Here is a 17844-nt window from a genome sequence, read left to right as displayed (position 1 = left end):
TACTAATAAAATACTCGTATCGGGAATATAAACAAGGTAAACTAGTCAGGACGAGTTAACTAGATATGAACTACTCGTATGAGTAATGTTTACCAGGTAAACTTATCGAGACGAGTTAATTACCAATAAAAAACTCGTATAATGGATGTAAAGTAATCGTTGACCATTATCTATCGCAACGACTAGTTGACCAAACAAACTAACCATTCCGGTTAGTGTTTTGAAAAACAAACCGGTTCGATGCATTTGGTTATCAAACTCATCGTCATGGTTAATTTGATAAAGTACTCGCGACTCTTTAGGTTTTATAATCTGCGCGTCGCGACTAAAGGATATCTTTACTCGTGGGCGTTGATTACGAGGCTTTAAAATTATTTAATCTTTACGAGTAGATGATTAGTAAAACTGGTCGTTACGGTTAGTTTATAGACACGTGGCAACTTTTTGTTGGTTATACAAACTACTCGTTGACAATCATAAACTATTCGTCACAACTAGTTTATAATACCTATTTTGGGAATTTGTTTAAAATAACATCTAAAACCTGAAAAACGTATTCATAAACGCCTATTTTAAGAAATTTCCTCCATTTGGGTGACAAGAGGAATCCTACTACTCACATAATCATTATAATAATCATTATAACTTTACATTTAATTTAGATTGATTTATAATCATTATAAATTTACACTCAATTTAGCTTGATTTTACTTTAGTTTAAAAAGGCATAGTCGTTGCCAAGATTTATTTATTTTTTAAATTATTTTAGTAAAATCTTATAACTGTTATTTTTGTTTAAATTCGATAATTTAATGAAAGTATTTCTTATGTTTAGTCTCGGCACTATAATTTAGCTAAGCGATACGGCGAATACGATTGAATTTGTGTCGAATCACCGTCACAAAATTATTTTAATTCGACAAAATTATTTTTTGGGATTTAGTTCCGATGCTGTAACGAATCTAATCAATACCGACGAAATTCGCGTTGACTTGCCGTCGCAACACCCATGTTTTTACCAATGGTGTAATGATCGTTGTAAATATGTTATAGACGAGTGTCATTGCTATTTTGGGTATTTACTAATTTACCTTTTTTTTGGGTTTAGTGGTAGTTAGAGGAACCTAATCAATATCAATCGACCGAGTTTGTGTGGGTTTAAGTTACCTTGGAAGGGTGGTGTGGCGGCAACAACATCAAGTCATCTCTATTACTCCCGCCCAAACAAACCTCTTCTTTCTGGACAGCAACAAAATAATGGCGGAAACGATGTCGTTAATGGACATTGACGATCCTTTACCAGTACCACCAAACAAGGGCAAAGCTACTGTACCCAAAACCACTCCATGGGTCGAGAAGTTTCGTCCTCAGTCTCTTGCCGACGTCGCCGCGCATCGCGACATAATCGACACCAGTATGCTTCTAATTCTTCTTCCACAACTTTCGTTTTTGTTTAACAGATTTTCTTTTATTTTCACTGGGGCATTTCGTCGAACACTTGACATGCTTACTATAAAATTGTGTGTATTTCGTTGAACAGTTGATAGGATTACGAGCACGAACAAAATGCTACATCTTTTTTCTACTTTTGATAAGCAATATGCGTGTTTTCTCACTGCGGCATTTTGTCTAACACTTGATAGGCTTACGACCGAGAACAATATACCTCATTTTTTTTAATTGTTTATATAATAGTTTAAGCAAGATGCATGTGTTCTCACCGAAGCATTTTCTCCAACAGTTGATAGGCTCACGAGCGAGAACAAAATGCCTCATTTGTTGCTGTATGGACCACCGGGAACCGGAAAGACATCCACAATTCTTGCTGTGGCTAGAAAGCTTTTTGGGTCGCAGATGCAGAATATGGTTTTGGAACTCAATGCGTCTGATGAACGTGGAATTGATGTCGTCAGACAGCAGATACAGGATTTTGCTAGCACTCAGAGCTTTTCTTTTGGGTAAATCTTGCTATGTTTCTATTGATTTTTAATAATCTTTTTATACGTTATAGAATATTACTTGCATCTAGAGGAAAGTTGTGATTGTCGCATAAAAATCGCTTCAAACAATTTGCAGCTAGTATATTTAGCAGTTTGATCCTTTTTTGTGATTGCTTTCCGTCAACTGGTCACTGATTTATGTGTTTTTTGTTAGTGCAAAGGCTTCGGTGAAGCTGGTTCTCTTGGATGAGGCTGACGCAATGACTAAGGATGCACAATTTGCTCTTCGTCGAGGTAATCTATACTATTGAAAGTAACTTAGTTGTACTTTTATTGGCTGAGCACTTAACTGTTGTAGTTTTATCAATGCAGTGATTGAGAGATACACAAAAAGCACCAGGTTTGCGCTTATCTGTAACAATGTGAACAAGATTATTCCTGCACTACAATCAAGGTGCACCAGATTTCGGTTTGCTCCTCTGGATGCTGCCAATGTCAAAGAGCGACTTAAATATGTTATTAATTCTGAAAAGTAAGTCTGTGAACTTCCTGTTATTTTAGTCTTAAAACAGGCATTCTTTCTTCATACATGATTGTTGTAATCAGGTGTAGTTTATCTGCTTCTAGGGTTCTAGAACACACAATCACTAGTGTGTCTTTTAAACTGCCTTGGGATCTCATTTAGAACTTCCATTGCCTACCTGCTGTTTTGAGTTGTTTAAAAACATGTTTTATGCTCTATTTTTTTTCTTTTGATTCAAGTCTTCTTGTGTGATTAATAACTTGGGATTATAAATTGTAAATCAGGCTTGATGCGACTGAAGATGGGTTAGTAGCTCTTGTCCGGCTTAGCAATGGTGACATGAGGAAGGCGTTGAACATTTTGCAGGTCATTTTTAATTCTTGCTCACTTTATATTTCAGTTTACACTTTTCTCAGTTCATAGTGTATGAAAGCTTTATTCTTCATCTTTTATTCTAGTTAATTCTAGTGGGTTGTAGTTCTGTCTTTCTATCTTATTTACTATCATGCTCGGTCATGAATACACTACAGTAAGAAGTCATATTTGGGTCATGTGTTTCAAGATTTCCTGTAGGTTTTTACGTCATCTTAGAAGAAAAGCATAATGTAATGATGCAGTTAGAAGCGCATATCAAATGGCATTTGAATACTCATGATTATTAGTCAAAAGCTAGGACCAAAAGGTTCTAAACCTTCAAGGTTTTGAATGTTTATTCAAAATCCAAAAACTAACAAACTAAACAATGATAACCCTACTTAAACTAAAACAATAGGAGATAACTTGGAAACAAAATAAATATAAAACAATAGAAGATAAAGTAACAAATAAAATATTCCCATTAAAATGCTTCTGCATCATGTAAGTTAATCATCTTTTTGTGTTCCAGTACGATGACTAAGATTTTGATATGTTCTGGGAACTGAGATCTATAACAAATAGATCAATCCATGAATTCATGAATCATGTACAAACTAAAAGATAATACACACACAGACATGCAATTGCCTTAATAGGAGGCACCCTATAATCTTAATTTAGACACAAAAAATATTTGGTCAGTGTAAAAGTTGAGTAAATCTGAGATATTCCCGGAACAAGTTATGTGTATTTAAAAGTACTCTAGCGCCTCATGTAACAGAAAGCCAATATAAACAAAGGCATACATTGTTCAATATAATCTTGATTTGCAGTAAACTTTATGAGTCCATTGAGGTCTTGCTACTCTTTTACATCTTATTTTATTTCAGCTTTATAATGTTAATTTACAGTAAAAGTATGCTAATAGCTTAAATGTGATTGTATAATGCAGTCAACACATATGGCTTCTAAGCATATAAATGAAGAAGCTGTCTATCTCTGCACTGGAAATCCATTGCCTAAAGATATTGAGCAGATATCTTACTGGCTACTGAATGAGCCATTTTCAGAGAGCTTTAAAAGTATCCAATTTGTGCTATTATTATAATTAAATGTGCAGCATTCAATGTTCATCTTACCTTCTGTATTTACTTTTCTTCGTTGGTTTTAACTCTTTGTAGAAATATCTAATATGAAGGCGACAAAAGGATTGGCTTTAGTGGACATTGTAAGAGAAGTAACTATGTAAGTCTAATATTCATGTCTTGTAAGCTTCTACTTATTTTCCAGCTCACTTTGCAAGAATATTGTTTTTCCAGGTTTGTTTTTAGAATCAAGATGCCTTCAGATGTTCGAGTCCAGCTCATCAACGACTTGGCTGATATAGAGTATGTACTCTTTTCTCAAATGGGTCGAATTATAAAAAATTAGCTAAAAGGAGAACATGTTAATCATGATGAAAGTTGTCCTAAAGACAATTTTGATTCATACAACCTCTTAAATCATCTTATTCAAAGATTTATGTTATCATTGTAATAATATTGTTATTGTTACCATAGTTAATGCATTATTATCGTACATTCATTTTTGCCATTTTTATCTGTTTTTGCAGGTACAGGTTGAGTTTTGGGTGCAACGACAAATTGCAACTGGGCTCGGTGATTTCTACATTTACACGAGCCAGAACTGCAATTGTTGCTTCTGCAAAGTAGAAAAATTGTTTGACTGATAATTAGCATCTTCAAATTTTAAATAGTATGATGATTATTGTGTAATCGTTTGTTCTGAAACTCGCATTCTCTCTAAAAGTATGTCTGTCTTTTGCATTGTAGCTTTGTGTTTTCATGGATATTATTATGTGATGCAGACTTTTTGTACCAGTGTACCGACAGTTTTTGATCTCAATGTTAATGCATGCATTAGTATTTTAAACTTTTAATGGCTATGTTGAAGGTCGACTCCTCGAGAACTAGATGGAATTCGTAAACCCTCACCTCCTGTTGGAGTCCACATATGCCGCTTACCACTGAATATGAATTAAAAATAATAATAATAATAATAAACTAGTTAAAAAAAATAGTTATAAAATTTATCAAGCCTTTCATATTTGTAACAGACAGTAGTAATGGAAGTTATGGTGCTAGAGTATCCCACGAATCATGGATAGCGAGTTTGAATATCAATCAATCAATCATATTATATAGCCATGGAAGCTGACGGAAGGTTCGATTGTTTGCGTAATATTACCAGTCAAACAGTCGTATATGCCAATTCTCAGTTGATACAAACCACAAGTGTATTGTATGGGAAAGTTGACGTTTACGGCAGATGGATACCAACAGCCAGATGATTGCTGGCAACGCATCTTAGACTGCTATGTAGGGGCCCCTAGGCTAACTCAATCATCGCTCTTATTCTACCCACATACCCTGCTGATTTTATTTTAGGGTTTATGAATACTATTTCCTCTTCAATTAACCAACCTAACCTCTAGCTCTAGGTATGTTATTCTTCCTACTGTTTATTATTATTATTGTTATCTGATTCCTCGGATTTGTTAACCTAATAATACTTTGATTATCAGTGTTAACACAGCACAAACTGCTTCCAAACCCTAAACTGCTTCTGTTTAGTTTTATTATCACTTTTGCTTTGGGTAGGGGTGTAAACGACCCGAGCTCGGGCTCAGCTCGTGAGTCTTTTTTCAAGCTCGGGCTCGGCTTGTTATTGTTTATAAATATTTTATATATACATACGTTCTTGATTATTTTGTTATATATTGAGAAAAACCTTTAAACGAGCCTAAGCACAGCTCAAGCTCGTGTAGTACCTTCAACGAGCCGAAGCTTGACTTGAGCTTGGCTTTGAAGAGTGAAATTAATACATACAAGTCCAAAAGAGGTAAAACTTAAATACACACAAGGCTCATTAAGGCTCGACGAGCTTCCTATACAAGGCTTGAGTTCGGGCACGATAACTAAACAAGCTTTGTTTGAGGCTTGGGCTCAGCTCGAGCCTGAAAAAACTTGATTCGTTTCGAGCTTTTTATCTATCTGATCTCAGGTAGCTTGTGAGTGGCTTGGCTCGTTTTCACCCTTAGACTGTGTTGATGTGGAACCTATTGTTTTTTTCATTGATCTGTGTTTACAAATCATGGATATTTGTTTGTTTGAATATGATATTTTACATCATGTAAGTAACGTGATGAAGTCTAGAAACCTAGTTTATGAATGACTTGAATTCACCAAACAAATGGTGTAGTTGCACTTGTACCATTTATTGCTGTATTAATATCTTATTTTAAAGTTCATGTGACTTATCCACTTGCAGGGGTCATCTGTTCACAAGTTTAGTAAATCACCATAAAGCTTCTTTAAGGTGATGATCTTTAAGTGATGATGAAATAAAAGTAGCATGATTGTATTCAAGGATGCTTTGAACTAGTTTCTGGATAGCTTTTTTTTGGCAAACTACCTGCAAATAATTGATGATGGCGGATGAAGAAGTCAAAGATTCAATATGGACCCGAGAGCAAGATAGGGCTTTTGAGGATGCTCTGGTTGCATATTATGAGGAGGATTCTGAGGATTGTTGGGAGAAAATTGCCACTGAAGTTGCAGGAAAATCAGTGGAAGAAGTTAAACATCATTATGAGCTGTTAGTTGATGATTTGGACCGTATCGAGTCAGGTATTGTACCTTTGCCTAGTTACAGTACATATTCTGATGACTCAGCAAGCCACGGAGGTGGTGATGGAGCCAGTAAAAAAGGTGGGAATTTAGGGCACAATAATAATGAATCTGTTCATGGAGGTAAGTCTTCAAAAGCAGATCAAGAACGGCGTAAAGGTGTTGCTTGGTCAGAAGATGAACACAGGTTATTTAATCAGTTAAAAGTTATAGCTTATAAAACTCTGTTTTGTGATATGGATTATTATTGTTTGTTAATTCTTTAAAAATCAAAACAGGTTATTCCTTCTTGGTTTGGAAAAATACGGTAAAGGTGACTGGCGAAGTATATCTAGAAACTTTGTTGTGACAAGAACACCGACTCAAGTTGCAAGTCACGCTCAGAAGTATTTCATTCGTTTGAATTCAATGAATCGAGACAGAAGACGATCAAGCATTCATGATATAACAAGTGTCAACAATGGTGACACGTCAACACCTCAAGCTGCAATCACGGGTCAAACAAGCACTTCTCCTGCAGGTAATTCAGGCAACCCCAATCTTCAAGTCGGCTTCTTTGGAGGAACAACAGTAGGGCAACCAGTAGGACTACCACTAGGTTCAGCAGTAGGTACACCTGTAAATCTTCCACCACCAGCACACATTGCATATGGTATCAGAGCACCAGGCCAAGTGGTCCCAGGTGCCCCGATGAACATGGGTCCCACACCATCTCGTAGGTGAACTTTCAAGGTTAGGAAGACAACATGGGCATACTGTTTTTTGAATATTTTCTTGGACATGATTTAAATCAGGGATATTAATAATAATAATAATAATAACTTGTTATATAATTACAATATTCTTGTCGGTTTTTTTATAAATATTATAAATAAACTAAGTTTTAGTTTCGTGTAGCCAATCGTTTTTGGAATTTGGTTGTATTATTAGAGATGTAGGCTTCAGGGTGTTTTTGCGTAGGTGTTTGTGTAAATTAGAAACATGTATTTACTGATTATATTTATGATGCTCTAAATCAGAGTGCCTGTAACTTAAATTTCTGCAGGATAACCTCTAGAGGATGATGCAAAGTCTTGCTGCTATGATAATTGTGACTGACTACATTGTTCTACACCTGCATTTGTGCACATTGAAGCTGGAATCCCGTGACCCTTGCGCGTGCAGATGAGTGTACGCACTGGTGTGTGATTCTGTAACAGATAAGTGTATGTACTATGACTGAGATTGATAATTGTTCTCACTTGTACATAGCATGTTATGCTGACATCATATGTTTATTTACATGAAATTAGGGCCTAATTAAGTCTATTTAGGTCCATAATGTGGTCTCTCCTTGCATTCAAGATGTTATTTTTCTTGCAATCTATGGCCTGCAATAGATATTGTACATGCATGGTTACAAGTGGTCCCATAGGGTGTGTGTTAACTCTTGTTTTTAATGTTTGGAACCAATAGTATGCTTGCTTAGAGCCTTAGACCATCTCCAATGCCGGCCACACTCTTTGGAAATCATGAAAGTGATCATCTATTATAATATGCACATGTTAAATAATTTTACTCATAATTGAATTTTTCATCGTGTATCTAGTTTGACTCGTTTAAACCCTAACTGTTTTTTTTTATTTTGTATGCAAATAATAACATTGTGTTGTGTGTGACAATGTGATTAGTTAAGTCAATTATTTATGAAAAAGAATCTTTTAACGCTACTTATGATTAAATAAGTGACTTCTATTCTATATTGATGTATTAAGTATAGAACACCATTGTAACATCCCAAAATTTTATAACTTAAAAATTAAAACGTGTTGCGGAAAATGGTCCCAGAACTTTGATTTCATGCGACTTATTTAACAAACACATCACATAATCTCTTTTAATGTATAATATTTGACTTTTTTTTAAAAGATTGATTCATATAAACTAAAATAAAATACTGCTTGCAAACAAGTGTAATAAATCAGCTTAAGATTTATATATTTACAAATTCCTTAATCAACAGAAGAAGTTTTATTTGATCCGACACGAGACTTGATCACCAACATTCTTATAGTGTGCTTTACCTGAAAATGTACACAGTTAAACCCATTAGTATATATACTACATAAGTATACCATTTGATTTTAATCATTTCAATTAGTTATATAATGAGCTTAATCTTAAAATAAATATATATTTCGGAATCCCGTTGCATGCTCAATAATACGAGCATATGCCAGCCCTTAACGGGTGTGTTCACAGCCTTGTCCGTCTATTTCTCGAAGCCTTATGCAGCTGCATAACAGCCCTGTTTTACAGCAATGTACTCCTATATTTTCCAACCTTATACTGTTGTATAACAGCTACATTTTACAGGCTTGCACGGATATATTTTTCCAGCCCTGTACGGCTAATAACAGCCCACGTTTACAGCCCTGTTGTGCTGTATTTTTACAGCCATGTATGGCTGTGTTTTGCAGCCTTATACGGCTGCGTGACAACCCCATGTACAATCGAAATTACAGCTTTAATTCCATGGGTTTTCCAGCTTAAATATGTTACTACAATTGTATATAAACCAGTTGTTTTAACATGTGCAGTTCATAAGGTTAAGGGTTTCATACTTACTTGGTTTCCAACATCTTAACAAATTTTGTATTTGAGTCTCTAAAATAATATATAAACGCACAGCCATTGGAATGAAAGAAGCTTCTCAATATATAACCTGTAATTCAAGCATATACAAATCCGTATTTTCCAAGCTATAAACAAAATACAAGAACGTACCTTTAGAGGAGCTCGATTGACGATCCTTGTCCTTGATGGCCCAGTTACCTAAATGTTCAACGCTTTAGATCACTAGTCCATTATTTCACAATTGTCATGCACATTAAGAGCCATCACACTTTCATAGCATTATGTCTTTACTAATGAATATTTCACCTTAGTTGATTTTAAAAACATTAAACTCAATCCTCGAACCAATATTAAAGTTAGTGGCAAACGATTTATGCTATTTCCATGGTTCGATATTACATTACTAAATTTACCTAATTTCACCCCATTCTTTCATTTTATACTCAATAATCATTGTATCACAAAACTCCCAAATTTCCTTTATGAAACTCTAACTTCTAATCGTTTAGACAATCCATACAACAAAACATTAAAATATGAAAATCCTCAAATTTACTCATGAACCCTAAACTCTTAACTTCTTAGAAATTGGATATAACATCAAATTGGTAGCATATAATCGCATGTAACACAAACGACATAGTTTCTGAATTAACAAGTATCACAATTTAGTCATCTTCGAATTAAATCCACAAACCCCACTAAAGAGGTTAAATGTTCATCCATGGAGTTCTAGAAATGGAGAAGAAAGGCACTTACTTGAATTAAATGGTGTCTATAATAAGTATGAAAGATTGGATGAAGAGTATTTCATCAATTTCTTGGATTAAATCAAAGTTAGCTCTTGCCCTATCTTTCTCCTTTCTTCTGGTCGTCGTCACACACAAATACATAGCATACAGATTTTTATTTTTATTAAACATATTTGTGTGTTGACTAGTCAAAGACACTTGATATTTTCACTATATCCCCTATATTATGCCATAGTTTCAATAATGTTTAAGTATAAGGTTAACCTTATTAAAACCTCAAAACACTTTTATTATCTAATTATTTTTTTCTACAAATTTTAGTTTAAAATATGCTGATTTACAATATGATTAAATTAACAAATTTAGGGGTGTTATAACCATGCTTTATTCTGAATCTAATTAAACGACAATAGTGATGTCATCCGCTGTTTAAAAATGCTAGATATCTTCTCCGCTGTTTAAAAATGCTAGATATCTTCTGCAAACAAATATCTTTTATTTGTTCTTGTTGAAGGTAGTGTTCAAGAGCCGAATGGAGTTGATTCGGGTAAAGGTTAGCTCGAACTCGACTCGTTTACAACCGAGCCAAGCCTTTCAAGCCTGTTTACAATCGAACGGATTTCTAGTGAACTGTTTTAGATCGTTTCAAGCTATTTGAACAATACTAATTTTAGTATGTTACTTGGAGTCTCGGTTCTACCAATTAACTATTTATGAAAATACATTCTACATCATCATAAAAGAAAATTAAACTTTAGTTACAAATAAAAATCATTACAAATAAGTCTACTATAAATAAGAAATAAACCAGAATATAAAACAATTAATTTTTGGCTTAACTTGAACAGGGCATATCAACCTGAGTAAGAGCTAGCTCGAACGTTACAAACCGAGCTGAGCTGGCTTACTACAACTGAGTCATTTTGAGCAAGCTGTTACATGCGACTTGGAACTACTTCAAGAGAACTAGTTGAGTATACAACATAAGAGAGAACTCGTGTAAAATGAAATGGCACACAAAAGTAGTATGGTGTATGTTGTTCGATCATAAAGTAACTTGTTGAGTATAAATCGTTTCTATATGATCAATATATATATATGCACATACTTTTCTGGCTTTATTTTACTTCGGCTTTTAGCCCATATTTTCTATGATCCACTAGCTAGATTGTGCAAATAAATGATTTGTAACGTTAATTCCTTAACTTGTTAAGCATAACAATTGTCACAAATTGAATTACTACCTATTAGACATTGTAACATTTCTAACATGTACTTATGTTAACGTAAGTCTTTGCTTTCTTTTTGAACGACCAACGATTAAAGCTCAGCTACCTTAGGTAACATAAATGACAAAAGACGACCCCAAATTCCTATAATCGAAGACAACACTGAGTAGCCCAAGCTCACAATCTTCTGTTTCAGGGTAAACTTTTTGCACGAAAGCTCACTACAATAAAACTCGGTTGACATCGGATTCAAACTTTCAGTCTCAAACTCAAATCTTCACTTTTTCCTCGATGTCAGTTAAACTGAAGTTGTTAGGCCACAAAAGTCTTAAGACAAAATGGCAAAACTCGTCCTTTATGTTTGCATCAATTTTCAATGGTCGTCCTTTACAAAGATGAATGCCAAAAAACATCCTTTATGTTAAAAAAACCTTATCACGTTGTGCCATTTGGCTCTAACCCAATTAGTTTTTCTCGTTCAAGTCTAGTCATGTGCCTTTGAATATGAGGGTATTTTTGTAATTTTGCATGTTTGTTTAATAATATTTGTTTCAGCATCTCTCTCTCTCTCTTTAACTTCAAAAACTCCCAAGGCAACCACCATGAATGACAATCACTTGACCACCAACAACAAAACCCAACGCCTTTGAATATCACCTTCACCCGGCACCGTCTCCAGCTGACACACCCCCCCCCACCCCAACCATCAGCATCATCTTAGGTCTTCTGAAGCCCTAATCCTAGCAAAAAAAAGCATCGCCACCAACCCACACCACCACCACCGTCTGTCGAGAATCAAGGTTTTAGGTTGTCGACACTTACCTTAGTGGTCGGAATCTTCTATTGCATCAGATTCGTGGCCTTCCTCGTTGTTCTCGCCGCCGCCGATTGCCGGAAATCACGTCATCTCGCCGCCGATTGCCGGAAATCGCGTCGGAACCATCGTCCCCTCTTTCTGTTATTTTTCTTTAATCAAGATCTAAATAATCGTCTCCAAAATTTAGATCTTGATTTTAGATCTAGGGTTTTGTGTTTTGATTTGGGAATACACCATGATTAGGTTTCCGACAACCATTGTTAGGGTTTGTTTATGTCCCTAGCGCCGTCGGGTTGGTTTTTAAACAGCCATGGTTAGGGCGGCGGTGGTGGAGGGGGAAGACGGCAGCTAACGGTGGAAATGGAATGGGTTATATAATATGTAAATATTTTATATATATATATATTCTAATAAAATTTGATTTTAAAAATAAAGGGTATTTTATTTTAATTTTAGGAAATTTGATTTAATTATTAAAATGTTGTATTTAATTAAATGGGTAAAATGACGAATTTGCACATGATATAATTTAACGAGAAAAACTAACTGGGTTAGGGCCAAAGGACATAACGTGATAAGATTTTTAAACTTAAAGGATGTTTTCTGGCATTCATCTTTGTAAAGAATGACCGTTGAAAATTAATGCAAACATAAAAGGATGCTTTTTGACATTTTGTCAAGTCATTTTCAAATAAATGGTACAATTATATTTCTATCATTTTTAAGTTATATTATATATATATATATATTCTGCTCTCAAGTTTAGAAAATATACATATAACATAAAAAAGGAAGGAAGAAAAATAATAAGGTGCGTGTATATAAAGGGATGCTATGATATATATAAATAAGTTGTTTTGAAAACGAATGAATAAGCTTTGGAGGTTTCATGATATTCCTCTGCCGCCGGAGCTGTTCCTCTCAGGCAAGTTGTTTCTTTCTTCGTATTTTCGTTTTATTTCCGTTCGGCTGTTTCTATCCTTCATTCGTTTTCATACATACGATTGTATTTTTACCCACCCAATTTAGGGTTTCAGTGTGAATTGTTGTTGGATTCAAAACCTACATTGCAGATCCATGTCAGTTTTACTTTATCAAATTCAAATGTGTCGGTATTGTACCGTACAAGAGGGTTAAAGCGTAACGGATTCACGTTCCTCATGACTCATTCGTTTACAGCTAGTTATTCTATTGCTTTCCTTTTCTTCTTCTTCTGCCTTTTTAGATTGGTGCAAACTTTAAACTTTGCTTCACGTGTCAAACATTAACTATTTCAATTTTGCATATTTTTTAGCTTTTTAATTAGGATTAAATAAGCATTTGATACGAGTCGAGTTTGAGCTAGGTTGCTTGCTTTTACTGACTTGTTATTTGACTCGTTTAAATTAATGTCAAAATCTTAATATTTATAAATTACAAATTTCTCTTTGTTTTTACCTATACTATATTATGATATGTCCGACATGACAAAAAAGTAATTAAAGTTTTAAGTAATTAATTACAATTTTTTTTTAAAATATACCGTAAACTCTTTGTAAACATATTGTTAGCTTTTAAATTAACTTCTTTCAGGATTTATAAATGATCATAACTTTTTCATATATTGATAATATTTAGAAAAAAAATACACCATAAAAACAAGTATCATGTCCTCTTTAACTTGAGTATTGTATTGTTATAGTTTTTTCTCCATAAAGAGTTGACATGTTACGTGATCACCAATGTCTATGTGTTACATGTCATATCGCTCATTTACCTCGTTAGCGTATATATATAACTACAATATTTTCAAACAAGATAACAATTTAAAACAAATAAGTCGGCTCTAGTTTTTTACTCGTTGACATTGTGCTTAACATTTCAGCTTGTTAAGATAAATAGACCAAACCAAGAGCCTAAGCATAACCTAACTGGCCGGCTTGGCTAGTATCTTTTAATAAACATGGTCGGTATTATTGGTTGGGTTGAGTGGTGGGCCAATAAACATATTGAACAAATTCTACTTGCATCCCTCATGTTGAAAAAAATGCAATTTTGACCCAAAGATTTTCATTCTTTCCTAAAAGCATTCATGTAAGGCTGTAAGAGCCTTTGTAAAGTTGTTACATTGATTTTGAGTTTTTGACTTTAATTACTACTGATATAAGTCTTACTAATAGGGGTGAGCAATAACCGAATTGCTAACTGAATAGAATTGGAATCGATGAAACCGAACCGAAATTAATCAAATTAACCGAAAAGCAGTTGTCGGTTACTTTTTGTACCATTGGTTAACTGAACCAAATCATTCATATTTTCATATATTTTGAACTTTAATAACTCCATTTCATGTATTTCATGAATTCATGTTTTATACCGCCAGTTCATGTATTTATACCTGTATCTCATATATTTAATAATTTATGCATCCATTTAATGTAAATTTGCCTGCCAGCTTGTTGCCCATTTGCCTGTCACTTTATTGTAATCGTATAGTAAATTATATATAAAATGTCAATAATATTTAATGTAGTTCTAAGTAAAAATTTTAGCTCAAGTTTTATTTTAGTTATTAACCAAAATTAACCGAACCGAACTGAAAGCCGAAAAATTATCTGAATAAATCGAACCGATTAACCGAAAACCAATTGATTAATTTAGTTGAGGCTAATAACCGAACCGTGCACACCCGTACTTACTAAAGGAGTTGCTCTGTTATCTAACAAAAGTGTGTGACAAAATAGACATCCCTATACAATTAGGGGGTATAAACTGGAACTTTCCAGAAGCTCTTCCATCCATCACCTGCCCATACCCTGTCCACCTCACTGTCCACCTCATTTATGGTATCTTCTTGTGAGATTCCTTCTTTTATGCTATCAAGGTCATCAATCTTTGTGGCTCTAAATTGACCTTATATCATCAGAATATAAAAACCATACTTATTCCCCTTTTTGTTAGAATATTATTATACCATCTTCAAATTCTTTACCACTTGGGTTGATCAAAATTCAAAAGTTTGAATCTTTATTAAAAATAATATATTCTTTGTAGGTAGGAAGAAGCTTGGCTGACAGTTTATATATATAACAAGACTTCACGTGGGCTGTCAATACACACGTTTATTGGCAGCCCAAACCTATACAGGTAACAAGTTACTTATGATGATCAAACAGTCAACATTTGAACAAACACGTTTTTGTTTTTCTTTGCGCGTTTTTTTTATCTTGCGCATATATATTTGCAATTCTTTATTGGTGTGCCAGAAATTGTTCATCCCAATTCCAAGATAATGGGTTCGTTTCAAAGACCGGTTGTTGCAGCCTCTGCGGTTGCATTAGCTTCTGTTTCGGCTGATCTTCGTGACAAAATCTGGCCATCGACACCCTTGGATACTCATACAACATGTCTTTCGTCTCAACAAACAAGTGGTTGTACATTAGATATGATTAACGAAACGAAATGGGCCCGGGTGTCTGATATTAGTGTCTGCAAGTCTTTTGCAACAAAAACCGCGATACCTGTTCCTAAATTCAGGTTTCCAATGATTCATGTAGGCAATAATTGTCTTCCAAACAACATGGAGAGTTTTCGTTTTCTTGACGTGTATCGGTCAGCTGAGCTGGCAAAAGCTCGCAGGCCGGTTGATTATTCTCCTAGTGTATGCACCTCGGGGTCTGCAGATGTTGTGTACAGATGGCATTTACCACAGGCTAATGCCATTGATTTGTCAGGAAACTCTAAGACAGTGGTGGTTTTGCTCGGGTGGTTAGGTGCTAAACAGAAGCATCTTAAGAAGTATGCTGATTGGTATACCTCGAAAGGGTTTCATGTGATTACTTTTACATTTCCAATGTCTGAGGTTCTAAGTTATCAAGTTGGAGGGAAAGCCGAACAACATGTAGATTTGCTTGTTAACCATCTTGCTGATTGTTTGGAAGAAGAGTATGGAAATAGTTTGGTTTTTCACACGTTTAGCAATACCGGATGGCTAATGTAACCCCCCCTTTTCATCTTGTATTATTATTAATTTTTTATACACTTTTCTCTTTTGTTAATTCTTGGTTCTATCTCAGATACGGGGCGATGTTGGAGAAGTTTCAAAGCCAAAATCATACTTTAATGGAGAGAATTAAAGGATGTATTGTGGATTCTGCACCAGTTGCCACACCAGACCCACAGGTAGTGTCATCAACTATTTTAGTGAAAAGTATTTTGTTTTCTTTCCTAGGGTTTCAAAACCAATACTATGTTGAGAATAGCAAGACACCACAAACCGCATAATGCACTCGTTCATAGTGCCTAAAACGATGAGAATTATGGGAGAAAGAAACAGAGGCGGCACATAAAACCGTCTTTTGTATCATACTCAAAGAAATATGTACAAACGCATTATGTGGTTCTCTACATTTACATTCTTATAAAAACAAGAAAATTGATGTTTAGCAAACATTTTTTTGACAGAATTTTGAACTGGGAGTTTAAAAACTGTGAACTGTGTTGTAGGTTTGGGCTTCGGGATTCTCGGCTGCATTTTTAAAGAAAAACAGTATTGCAGCAAAAGGAAACAGAAATACAGGCGACATTGTTGCTAAACCATCAATGAGTGAAGCAGCTTTGCTAGTAATTTTGGAGAAGTTCTTTGATGTAGTTTTAAATCTACCCACGGTCAACCGGTAAGTTGACTTAAATTTTTAGTCAATTGAATCTCTACATATTAAAGGGTATGTTTGGAACTAATATAAAACAACAATGGTTTGTTTTGCAGGAGGCTATCTAATGTACTATTACAACTAAAATCAGGACAACCGAGTTGCCCACAGTTATACATTTACAGCAGTGCAGATAAAGTCATACCTGCAGGATCAGTCGAGTCTTTCATAGAGGTACAGCAGAGAATGGGCTATGTGGTTAGGTCGTGCAACTTTAAGTCAACCCCGCATGTTGACCATTTTAGGCATGAACCCGAGCTGTACATGACACAGCTCTCGCAGTTTCTCAAGGACTGCGTGCTTGATTCTTAACACAATTGAACAACAATGACCGTTCGATGGTTTGACAACAAACTTGATTCTTTAAATTCTTTACTGATAATCTGACTATTGTTTTGGGAAGGGGTGAATATACATGAGATTAATGTGTCATGTCGTCACACCCCGACTTAGGGCCTAGGCGTGTGACCACAAGTTGGTACCTGTTTTGTAAATACATCAGAGTTGCGGGTTTTATTTCAGCGGAAGTCTTTAATAAAATATTATTATATTGAAAACTTATTAAACTCTCGGGTTATAATACCCGTTCAATGTTTCAAATACATTTATTTAGAAAACATAACTCTTTGTAATATTTTGAAATAAAATATCTGAACCATCAGATAGCATCTAATGACTATAACTCCAATCTTCTATTCCTTCTTGCTTGTATATTCTAACCTTTCTTGTTTCCCTGTAACATGGGGGAAAATACGTCAGCACAAAGCTGGTGAATAACGCTGACTCTAACATCTCTTTTCAATAATAATACCTTTGTGACTACGCATTAGGCACCCAACTCAATTGGGATCAAATTACCCTAAGTACATTGTAGAATTAATTCTATACACAATATCATTTCTCTGAACAATCCCGTAGACCTTCAGAGGCATGTTGATGATACGCATGGCCTCGGGGAACTCCGAATCACCATGTATGTTTGGATCCAGTCACATGTATACTCTTAATCAGAGTGTCCGTTTCTTATTATTGTAACACAAAGTTTTAAGGATTCGTAAATCCTATGCAAACATTCTGACTCAGTATAAAAGGTTTGGGGCGTATTCAACTTTTCTGTTTGTAATCAGTTTCTGTTACTGATTCCTGTTTTCTGATTCCTTCTTCTTGTTTTGTTACCTCAGACATATAGTACGAGAATAACTTTTTGTATAAATAACTAGATCAACGATA

General features: G+C 34.7%; 3 protein-coding genes across 4 annotated transcripts; all 3 read left to right on the top strand.

Annotated features, from left to right (window-relative positions):
* The first annotated feature begins 1259 nt into the window (after positions 1 to 1259).
* On the top strand, positions 1260 to 4613 carry LOC143532463 (replication factor C subunit 3-like). Its single transcript, XM_077027502.1, has 9 exons — positions 1260 to 1414; positions 1742 to 1958; positions 2155 to 2234; positions 2313 to 2472; positions 2748 to 2829; positions 3773 to 3902; positions 4002 to 4065; positions 4140 to 4208; positions 4433 to 4613. The coding sequence occupies exons 1-9, from the start codon at positions 1270 to 1272 to the stop codon at positions 4530 to 4532; spliced, it is 1047 nt and encodes a 348-aa protein (XP_076883617.1). The 5' UTR covers positions 1260 to 1269; the 3' UTR covers positions 4533 to 4613.
* Positions 4614 to 5966: 1353 nt separating this feature from the next.
* LOC143532479 (transcription factor SRM1-like) lies at positions 5967 to 7861 on the top strand. 2 transcript variants are annotated; one of them, XM_077027514.1, is made up of 3 exons: positions 5967 to 6696; positions 6788 to 7029; positions 7555 to 7861. In XM_077027514.1, exons 1-3 carry the CDS (start codon positions 6308 to 6310, stop codon positions 7557 to 7559), a joined length of 636 nt encoding a protein of 211 aa, XP_076883629.1. In that variant the 5' UTR covers positions 5967 to 6307; the 3' UTR covers positions 7560 to 7861. The 2 variants fall into 2 exon arrangements, with proteins under 2 accessions (XP_076883629.1, XP_076883628.1); XM_077027513.1 differs by having other exon boundaries at positions 6788 to 7241; positions 7555 to 7860.
* A 7052-nt stretch (positions 7862 to 14913) lies between these two features.
* On the top strand, positions 14914 to 17028 carry LOC143532478 (uncharacterized). The gene is made up of 5 exons (XM_077027511.1): positions 14914 to 15049; positions 15169 to 15898; positions 15979 to 16084; positions 16409 to 16578; positions 16671 to 17028. Exons 2-5 carry the CDS (start codon positions 15195 to 15197, stop codon positions 16924 to 16926), a joined length of 1236 nt encoding a protein of 411 aa, XP_076883626.1. The 5' UTR covers positions 14914 to 15049; positions 15169 to 15194; the 3' UTR covers positions 16927 to 17028.
* Positions 17029 to 17844: the final 816 nt, after the last annotated feature.

The sequence above is a fragment of the Bidens hawaiensis genome, unplaced genomic scaffold (assembly GCF_021521415.1).
Source record: "Bidens hawaiensis isolate Kalapana, Puna unplaced genomic scaffold, B.hawaiensis_p1.1 tig00009447_1, whole genome shotgun sequence".
Lineage (NCBI taxonomy): Eukaryota > Viridiplantae > Streptophyta > Magnoliopsida > Asterales > Asteraceae > Bidens > Bidens hawaiensis.
Note: the sequence above shows the minus strand (reverse complement) of the source record. Positions and strands in the feature narration are given on the sequence as shown.

Excerpts from the sequence above, each read along its gene's own strand:
- LOC143532479 (XM_077027513.1), top strand. The coding sequence starts at position 6,308 with ATGATGGCGGATGAAGAAGTCAAAGATTCAATATGGACCCGAGAGCAA. Across the intron at positions 6,697-6,787 it reads TGGTCAGAAGATGAACACAG|GTTATTCCTTCTTGGTTTGG; the intron begins GTTATTTAATCA and ends AAATCAAAACAG.
- LOC143532478 (XM_077027511.1), top strand. The coding sequence starts at position 15,195 with ATGGGTTCGTTTCAAAGACCGGTTGTTGCAGCCTCTGCGGTTGCATTA. Across the intron at positions 15,899-15,978 it reads AGCAATACCGGATGGCTAAT|ATACGGGGCGATGTTGGAGA; the intron begins GTAACCCCCCCT and ends GTTCTATCTCAG. Across the intron at positions 16,579-16,670 it reads AATCTACCCACGGTCAACCG|GAGGCTATCTAATGTACTAT; the intron begins GTAAGTTGACTT and ends TTTGTTTTGCAG.
- LOC143532463 (XM_077027502.1), top strand. The coding sequence starts at position 1,270 with ATGTCGTTAATGGACATTGACGATCCTTTACCAGTACCACCAAACAAG. Across the intron at positions 1,415-1,741 it reads TCGCGACATAATCGACACCA|TTGATAGGCTCACGAGCGAG; the intron begins GTATGCTTCTAA and ends TTTCTCCAACAG. Across the intron at positions 4,066-4,139 it reads ATTGTAAGAGAAGTAACTAT|GTTTGTTTTTAGAATCAAGA; the intron begins GTAAGTCTAATA and ends TTGTTTTTCCAG.